Source organism: Sturnus vulgaris, chromosome 25 (assembly GCF_052056855.1).
Source record: "Sturnus vulgaris isolate bStuVul1 chromosome 25, bStuVul1.hap1, whole genome shotgun sequence".
Lineage (NCBI taxonomy): Eukaryota > Metazoa > Chordata > Aves > Passeriformes > Sturnidae > Sturnus > Sturnus vulgaris.
The window spans coordinates 4,857,673-4,867,583 of NC_142267.1; the positions used below are offsets into that span (position 1 = coordinate 4,857,673).

The following is a 9,911-nucleotide window of genomic DNA, read 5'->3' on the forward strand; positions in this document are numbered from 1 at the left end:
TAAGTTTCTGGAGGACTACTGAAGAACAAGAAAGTTCTCATGAATATGAAAATAAAAATTTCTGCAGCTCTGAGGGGGAAAAAGAGAAACAAAAACTAGAGCAGATATATCCTTTTCCTTGCAAAAACTGAATATTCCATAGAATTCTTCTATTTCAATCAAGGTAACATAAGCCTGAATTTACAAAGACCCCAACAACCCAGCACTATTCCTGTTACACCCAGTCACATGACCCCACACACAAAAGAACAGAAGACATCCCAAAGCTCTTTGCCATAAATGACAGTAACAGTGGAAACAAATACACTCCCAGTATGGCTTTGGAAACAAGCAGATACCCAAACAGCCACATGCTGCCCAGGCTGTCCAGCTTTAGGCAGGCTCTGGGTACATCAGCTGGCAGAGAATCCTGTAACAGTACAGGCCCAGAGCTCTTTCTGCCCACCTGGACCAGGTATCAAAAATGGGAGCAAACCCTGTGTTTCCATACCCAGTATGTCTTCTGGATTCCACTGCTCCTTCGGGTCTGGCAGCAGCCCTTCAAAAGGTTCACCTTCATATGTCTGCTGAGCATATCCATACCAGCCTCCCCAGCCAGGGAACCAGGACTGCAGGTACTGCAGCATCCCAGAGCTGCTGCCATGGGCAGGTGCTGCTGAAGGGGAACCTCCAATGGAATCAGGCAAGGGCTCTTTAATGCTCTGTTTGAACATTCAAGACATACACGTTACTGCTGCTGAGTGCAAGAGTATCACCAGTGTACAAAACACACCTCAATACAAACACAGCTTCATCTCCTATTTACTCAGCAGTGATCAATACTCAGCCTAGAGGAGAGCAGCAGCAAAGAAGTAACAACTGCTGCATATTGATATGAATATATAAATATACATGTGATTATGCACATATGGAGCAATATGTCACCATTTACATCTTAGTCTAGAAACCTAAACCAAAGAAGTCATTTGACACCATAAAGCACAGCTCTACATTTTAGCATTTGTATTTGCAAGAGATGATGTTGTGTTGTTATGGAGATTAGTCCATATTAAATGAAGTGTGTTTCCCAAGCTATTTCCATGAGGCTCACTTCTGCCACATGTTTATTTTGGGAAAATATTCATTATAGGCTTCATTTCCACTCAGGCTGTTTTTAAGATGGAGAGTATCTGACCTAGGAAGTCTGGCAAGGATCCTGCTGGGGAAGATCATTATATGGCAAGTGACAACAGCAAGAACTGCAGGAACTGAGAATTTCTGCATTTTTAGCATTAATGCCACACGTTTAAATAAATGAAAATACCTGCTAAGGCTCTTCAGCAGAACAATACCTCAGATAATCACTTAAAGATTCTGAATATTACCCTGTACAGAGAATGTTCTCACCTCAGCTAAGTCATGAAATTTATTATGAACTATCTCATATAGAACCTTCAACTCTTCATAAGTCTGCTCATCCTCAATACGATGCATTTCTGCCTGGAAAGACAAAAAAGGTAAAGTACCTGCAGTAAAGGAGTACACACTCTTGTTCACAAATATGTCAAGTATCTCTGCACTGAGTAAGAGACTTGTAGAAAAAAGTAAGATGGCATTAATGATCATATCCAAGTGCCTCAGCACACAAAATTTAATGAAAGTCATGTAGGCAACGGGAACATTGGCATTCCCCTGAATTATAAATAAAGCTTATTTGCACTGTAAAATACACTATTTTAGCAGTGTAAAAAAATTCACAACTATATCCTCCTATTACAAACAAGATGCAAGATTTGCAGCACAAAAATTAAACCAGAGAAAATAACTGATTTAAAAGAATGCCTTGCTTAGCCAAGAGCAAAAAAAGCTTCTGTCTTGAATAAAGAAGGTGGAGGAAATGAAGTGGGGGAATTAGGACAATGTAGTATTTATAGTCAGTTACTCAGACGTGTAATCTTTGTATTGATTAACAAGTTGTTTGAGGGAACTGATGATTCACCCAAGTCTAAAAAATCAATCATGAAACAACAAAGCAAAAGACATTTTTCTAGTCCACTGCCATTACCCTTGTTACATTCCACAGCTCTGCTGAACACAGTGCAAGCTCTATGAGACCTGGCTTTGTCAAGTACTATAAAAATTTTCTGTACATTGACCTACTCCTACAGCTCATATCCAAATTACAAAAGTGAAGATTACATACAACTTAAAAGTAGCAATAGAATTGCACCTTTAATTAGTACAGGTACATGGTGCATGGTGCCCTGAACAGATTTGAAGAAAAAGTCCCAATATACCTAAAGATAAAAAGCAGCTAATTACAGTTCATAGGTTTTTTCTTTCTGAAGTAGGTCATAGGTTCATTATTAGGGGCACTAAATCCTTCATTCTCAAATAAACTTGTAAAAACAAAACAAATAAAAAACCCCCAACACATCCCCCCCCCAAAACCCATAAACACACTGTCAAGTAGCCACAATTTTTCCCAATTATCTCCTTAAGCATATGGGTAGAAACATTCCTGGTATTTAAATACCTTTTGAATCTACAGAGAACATGAGTTAAGAAAGAATGTTACCAACTGTCACAGGCATTCTGTATTCTGTAAAAAATGCTATTTTTGATGAACACTGGTTACAGCTCAAAAACCAGACAGCTTTTTGCAGTGCAAAACAAAACCACATGAAGCCTGCAGCTCACACACCTCCCACAAGCCCAGGTCTCATCATTAAAATCTCAGCTGTGGTCAGTGAAAACAGCCTGCAGTCAATCTAAAGATGTTTCTTAACTTGTCCAGGTTTTAAACATGACAAGATGAAACAAACCAAATGTAAGATGAGTAACCATCACAGCAGAAGAAACTCAAGTCTAAATACCTGGTCTGCAGCAGACAGTGGCTCCCCCTTGAGCTTGCTGTAGTACAAGTCCGTGTAGGACACGGCATCCCGGGCGCGGTGCAGCGCGAATGCCCAGGTGGAACGCTGCCTCTGCTCCCTGATCTCCGAAAGATTTGCGTTCAGGGCAAAGATCCACCATCCCCGGCAGCTGAAACGATTTTCAATTACTGTATCACCACTGTTTCATTTAAAAAATCCTAAGGCAAGTGCATGGCCAGCTGGTGAAAGGTGCAGGGGACTCAGTGAAAAGCAGTGGGCCAGTGGCCAGGAAAAGCAGCAGCGCTGGAGCCAGCACAGATGGGCTGGTCCTGCAGACTCTGGAAGACAGTGCTCCCCAAGGCCCCACCACTCCTCTGGGATTTAGTCCAGCTGCCACATATCAGGCACAGACAACAAAATTTAGAGTTACAGAGACTGGATTGAAAGACTCAGGAAAGGATAATTTTACATTTGAATTGCATCTGAATATTTAAAACTGATTTCTGAGTTAGGGGAACAAAACACGAAAACTGAATCTCTAACATATGATTATTATGTACATTTCTGTATTTCTCTCATTCTAGGTTTTCTAATATAGATACAAAACCACATATTGAGATGTACTTACTTCTCTGTTACTGTAACTTTCGGTCTCCACTTCCTGAATTTAAGCTGTCGTTCTTTTCTAGCCAATTCCTTTAAAAATCCCATGATCTGCTGATACTGCGTCTTTTAACGAAACAACACACAGATCAGTGAGGTGATACTGGAGTGCTTCACCAGGAAAAGAGGAGAGGAAAAAACCCAGCCCAAAACCCAACCACAGGTTTGGTTTACTGGCATCAGTGGCCTGCACAAGGTGCAGAATTAAGATTAATGGTAATCATAATTCACAATCTTGTTCCCCAGTGTGACACATCTTCTCCCAGCCACTAGTAGCTCATGTATGACATTCCATTTATGGTTTTATTTACAAATACACAAAATGAAATCTTCCATGTCAGGTTAACAAAATAATATCAGCTGCCATTGGACATTGTACAGACCAACCCCCCCCACACATGCACCCTTCCTATTACTACAAAAAACAACAATTTAATTATTTTTGCAGTAATCAGTCTCAGTAAAATAAATAAGCAATTTTGAATGCTTGACTTTAAAAAAACTTATGCCATATATCTCTGAGCTTTCAAACAAAATCTTTCAGAGAGTATTAATTTTGTACTACAATAACAGCATTTAAGCTGTCACAAACACTGCCACAGTTCCATGATATCTGTTGCAGTTACTGGCAGGTAAATGGTTGGTATTTACCTGGGAAAGCTTCAGGGGGATGGTCTCAAGCTTAATGTCACATTCCAGCCGTGGAGTATGCCGGGATCTTAAAGGCTCCTTAGAACAATTCCTCTTGAGAAGAGCAGAAGTGCAGACAGGCTCCATGATGTAATTATGATCACGACTTTCCATACTTCTATCCATTGCTTCCTGGGGGTTACAACCAAATTACTCTCTAAGAAGTGAGTGTACAACAGTCATTAGGATGCACTGCTTTCATCTACTAGAAGGTACTTTATTAGCAGGCCAGTCTATTGGAAAAAACTTTCTTGAACGTGTTCTCTCTTCAGAGGTAACAAGCTATTTCACAGTACAGCCTTTGTGGGTTGCACATGTATCCTATCAGTAAAGCACGAAACCACAGACTTTTGTTGCTCTTAAAAGACCAGATCCAATAAATTCTACATCAATTGGGTCTGTAGTACAGAAAGGAGACTAACAACAACCTCTCTTTCATATGCAAAACCTCTCTCATGTACCTGGAGCTGACCAGGAGGCAGGTCACCCAGTAAAGTGCAACTGGTGTCCCAGTAAACACTGAAATCTGCAACATCCATCTGTTTTTTCCGCATCAGCTTCTCCACCTGGAGTAGAAGAAGTGGAGTAAGTCAGGATCACACACCACGTGCAATGTAGTTTTTAGTTCTTACATACCAAATAAAAACCATTAAATGCTCAGAGTCAATTTAATACAACAACCAGAAGGTTTTTTAAATGCTGTATGTATTTTTCAATATTTGCTAGCACCTATAAAATGCAGCATCTCACCTGAGCTGCTCCTGTACACACAGACTGCACTTACTGGTTCAAACACTGCATTTTGCATTGAGACATTTTTGATGCAGATGCCAAACGCAAACGGCTGCTGAGGATTTGTGACACCATCTTCAAACCTCAAATGCACATCCTGGATTTTTAACTGGACAGGAAAAAAACATTACTAGAGATATACTATTTACACCATTATAGCAGACAGCAGTACTTTTCATTAATGCTGGAACAATTTAATACTCAATACATAATTTCTGCAATTTTCTGACAAATTTCTCTTATTTACACTAACAGAAACCCTATTCCTCATTTCTGTAGTTGTACTCCCTGGTTCTACCTTCTCCTCAGATATCAGCAATCCCTACCCTTCTCCCCAGAAACGAGCCACTTTCACAACACACTGTACTTTTTTTTTGCTAGCATACAATTATTCCCCATTTTAAAGGCAAATTTCTAACTGCCAACCACTCAAAAGCAAAGACTTACTTCGATGTTTTCTACAATTCTCGTGACAACAGATGCAGTAACTGAGTACCAGTAAGACTCCCCTTTCTGTTGTTGTTCTTTCTGGAAAAGGAAACATGGATAAGCATCACTAACCACAGTAACAGCTGGTGAGGATATGATATACTTTGTTACACTGAAATCACTGTTAACAAGGAGAAAGAAAAACTACACAAGTTAACTTAAGGTATTTACATATCTCTGACATATGTGGGACACACAACATAATGGTAAGGGATGGTAGGACAAAAACTGCACTATGTCAGCATGTACAAATCAAATTCTAACTCAATTTCCTGTGTATTTGTTCTCTCTCTTGTTAGGAGACTCAAATACAACCCATCCACCACAGAGGTTTCTTCACCATGAAACACAAGATGACTCACCTTCCATTTTTCTTCAAGTGCCAGCAGAAGGGCTTTCTTGTGTTCTCTTTCTTGCAACTTTTCCCTTTCCTCATCGAAATCTTCTCTTTTTTCTGGTGCACCAATTAAGTGCAGTTTTGAGACAGATATCACCCATGGATCCACATGTGGACGATAAAAAGGGATCTGTAGTGTTATTTTGCCAATGAAACCTAAATAAGCAAAACAGACACAATATCAGATTCCTGTGAAAACTGACTTAGCACCCTTGAAAATCCTCACAGAAAATGTGGTGTAAGAAACAAACAAGCTAAACCAGAAATAACCGAAGAATCAGGCTACCTGATTTGTTCGAGCCTCTGACTCACAGGTCCTCTAAAACATGCAACACTTTCTGTTTAGAAAATATCTGTCCTGCACACACAACAAAATACAAACCTGCCTTTACTTCAAATGGTAATTCCAGCTCCTTTAAGGCATCTTTTTTTAGTGGCAAGTTTTCCAATTCAACGGCACCTATACAAAGCAGAAGAAAAAGACAAGTCTGGTAAATAAAACTATCTTAAAGAAAGCCAACTTGAACACTGTAAGCCTAAAATAACTGGCATTGCTATCTCTTATTTTTTTTTAATTAAATGGGATTTAATGAGAACAGCCAACCTACCACTTCAGGTTGTGTTAAGATCACAATGGTTACTTACTACACTTGTTAATTTTCCAATGTCATGTGCTCAAGCTATTACATGAGGTCATCCAGAAGCAATCTTCTGTGGGGTTTTAGATCTGAACTTTGCTGCAGCCACAGACAAAACCTCTCCTCATTGTCTTTTCAAAAGAGATACTTATTTCCTTAGTATTGTGAAAAGCACACACAGAAAAGCCTTGGAGTATTACAAAACATCCTCACCTGAAGCAGCAAATAACAGCAGGAAAGGGTGAACAGAAAGCATTGATTTGAGGACTCTGTACAAAGTTCAAAACTCGTGGATGCAGCACGACACAAACCAGATTACAGGGGAGTAACTATAAGTACCAAAAGGTAAGAGGCTGCAGGACACTTCCTGCCACAGTCCCTCAACAGCAAAGTCACTGAACAGTATCATAAATGTATGATATATAAATCATAAACACTATGACATAAATTCAACATGCTAAGATAGCTAAGCATACTTTTGAAAATTTTATGTAAATTGGTTTGAGTGTTGATAAAGAACAAAGAACATAAGATCGTTTACTGTTCATTGTAAAGTTCTAGCACCAAACTTTGTATTTAAAAGGGTTTATATAGACATTAAACACATTATTGATTATTTCTATTCCATCTTCCAGTTACCACAAAAAAATAACACTTTTCTAAGTCACAATATGAAAACAGTACAGAAAATACCACGAAGACCCCCTCACCCTTTAGAAGTGCCACTGAAAGTTGGTCTGTGTTCAGGTTATTGACATATTTGCCCAAGTAGGTGTTGAGGACCCAGGCTACCAATCCTTCCAACATGACTGTCCTAGAAGAGGAAAATTAATGCTTTTCTGTCATTTTCTGGATTTCTCTTCCATAATTAGTCTCAGTCTGAAAGAAAAAAACAAGAAAATTATTGTCTGAAATATGCACTGCCTGCAGAGCTGACATCACTGTCACTTCAATTCTTACTGTGATCTCTCTGAAGAGAAGTAAAAGCACTAAGGTTGACTTCTACCTTAAAGAAGTTTTATCCCATGCCTTTTAAGGGTCAAATCAGCTTCACAGAGACCTGGTGATCACACACCACTCTCATTTGCACACAAAGTTCATCATTCCATTGTTTCTCTAACCAAAACATTACATATTGTTGCAATAATCAACAAGGTAAATCTATAATCCTTCTCCAGAAAAGGAAAGGACAAAATTCCATGCTGATCTGAATTTTGCACTGGCCTCCTTGACCTCTGCTGCCAGTATTTTCACCGTGCTGGGTTTGGCAGCCTGGTCTAAAGTAACAACCTGAAGCCTTCTGTATTTTTGTAGAATTCTTACACGACATCTGTGAAGCAACTCACTCTTCTCAAACCCCTTTTTGGGAGAGACTGTGTGTGGGAAGTAATCAGATACAAGCCCCCAAAAATAGCTCATCAACAGTTACTGCAATAGGTTTTCAAAGTGGCAGCAGAGATTATTGCACTGAAGAGGGAAAAAGCTACATTAGAGAAGCACCACTGGTCACACTCCTGAACATTTCCCTGCACTCTTCTCCAGCCACTTCTGTCTCAACTTCTGTGGTAATCAGGCCATTAAAATCCCAAAGTCCCTGCTCAACCTTTTAACCACTGAATTGCAAAACTACTCATAGCTCCTGCAAGGGCAGGGTGAGCCTGGTACAGTAATGAAAAAAGCATGCAGGCCATTTCTTGAGGTTAGAATGGAATAAATGTATCAATTTTGTGTTTAAAATAAGCTTTCTCAATCCCATATACCTGGCTAAATCATTTAATTTTACAAAGCAGAAAAGCAAAATACAGCTTTTATTTACAGCTGACAATAGAAGAAAGTGACAGCTTTAAGAATCACATTTTAAATTTTACTTTAAGATGTATAGTTTTCTCATTATGAGGTTTGCTTGACTTTAGGCGGCCCCATTTAAACTTTTATTCCTTTTTGGCAGTGAAAATATTTAACCAATAGTTAAATTAAATAACCAGAATTAAGCAAGCAATGAAAGGCTTTTTCTAAAGGCTGAAAGTGAAACTGTGCTGTCCTGAAGAAGGAAACAGAAAACAGCAGGGGCAAGTTCAATTCAACTCAGTCACATGACTTCACAGAAAACGTGTTTTAACAGTTTTACCTTCGAAAAATTTCTCAACAATTGTCAAAAACAATACTATTATTCTACACAATAAAGACTAAGCATTAGTGCTCTTGGGCCACCAGCTCATATTATAGGTTTTTATTTTAATAAAAGTGACAAGAAACTCAAGATCAAACAAAAGCCTATACAGTCATCTTTTTTTTTTTTTCGGTGACAGTGTAACAAAGTCAATAAAAAAAGGAATCTACAGGTGTTTGGAACCAAAGACCTGGAAAAAACATTTAAGCAGAACAGAGATCAGCATCTCAGTGACTGAAACCCTCCGGTGCACGAACCATGCCTGAAGTCACCCTAAGACCTGTAAGCGAAGTACATGACATCCTTAACTTAAACTCGTGGGATAGAAGTAACCTTTCAACTCTTTCCAATATTTTAAGGCTTTTATATTTTTAACTCTCTAGTGCACTGCTGTGCCCTGGGAAGAAAAACATGACAGTGTTTTAATTTCCTTAACACACGCAGCACAAGAACTGTCAGGGTGAGAAGCAAAGCCCAAAGCAGGCCGTGTCTCAAGGCGATAAAAGGATGCGATTTTCCGCAGGGGGAGGCACAGCGGGCCGGGCAGCGGCGGGGCCAGGGCGGCGCTCGGAGGAGCTGGGGGGCTCTTCCAGCGCCCCAAACGCGGGCGGGAAGGAGCGCCGGGGACGCGGGGCACGGGCAGCACAGAGCTGTGGGCTCGCACCGCGTGCCGGCGACAAGCGAAAGGTCACCTTGCCCGGCCGAGCGGGACGGACCCCGCGGGAGCCGCGGGGAGCCCCGGCGAGTGCGAAGCGGCGAACGGCCCGGGTGCTGAGGGAGGCCCTGAGGGAACCCCCAGGCCCCAGCGCCAGGCTGAGACCCCCGCGGTGGGCGCAGGGACCGGGACCCACCGCGGCCGCCCCTCGCCCACCCACCCCGGGGCGGGGCGCCGCGAGGGGCGTGCGGCAGGGAGGGGCCCCTCAGGCCGGAGCCGCGGAGCGGGAAGGGCGGCTGACGCAGGAGGGAAAGGCAGCGGGGCCGGGGAGTGACCCGAGCCCCCTCACCCCGTGCCCTCCTGGGGCTCGCAGCTCGGGAGCCCAGCGGGACCCCCGGACTCACCTGCGCTGAGAGCGGGGGGCGGCGGGCGCGCGCCGGGCGGTCGCGGGGGCGCGCCCGAGTGCGGGAGCGCCGAGTGATCGATGGGACGGCGGCACCGCCCCCTGTGGGCGGGGCCCGGTAACGCCCCTGGGGCGGGCCCGAACCGCGGGCCCCGCGCC

At 42.0% G+C, this 9,911-nt stretch overlaps 1 protein-coding gene across 5 annotated transcripts in view; it reads right to left on the bottom strand.

Annotated features, from left to right (window-relative positions):
• The window catches only part of VPS13D (vacuolar protein sorting 13 homolog D), a 96,158-nt gene extending 86,313 nt beyond the window's left edge, over positions 1–9,845 (bottom strand). For all 5 annotated transcript variants that reach the window (XM_088178795.1, XM_088178798.1, XM_088178794.1 and 2 more), the window contains exons 1-12: positions 9,754–9,845; positions 7,235–7,403; positions 6,269–6,346; positions 5,852–6,042; positions 5,448–5,528; positions 4,993–5,109; positions 4,670–4,774; positions 4,170–4,340; positions 3,484–3,584; positions 2,856–3,024; positions 1,387–1,479; positions 491–701 (exon numbers count right to left, since the gene is read on the bottom strand). In XM_088178795.1, the coding sequence (XP_088034921.1) occupies positions 491–701; positions 1,387–1,479; positions 2,856–3,024; positions 3,484–3,584; positions 4,170–4,340; positions 4,670–4,774; positions 4,993–5,109; positions 5,448–5,528; positions 5,852–6,042; positions 6,269–6,346; positions 7,235–7,331 (1,414 nt within the window). In that variant the 5' untranslated portion in view covers positions 7,332–7,403; positions 9,754–9,845. The remainder of the gene's footprint in view (positions 1–490; positions 702–1,386; positions 1,480–2,855; positions 3,025–3,483; positions 3,585–4,169; positions 4,341–4,669; positions 4,775–4,992; positions 5,110–5,447; positions 5,529–5,851; positions 6,043–6,268; positions 6,347–7,234; positions 7,404–9,753) is intronic.
• Between the last annotated feature and the right edge of the window lie 66 nt (positions 9,846–9,911).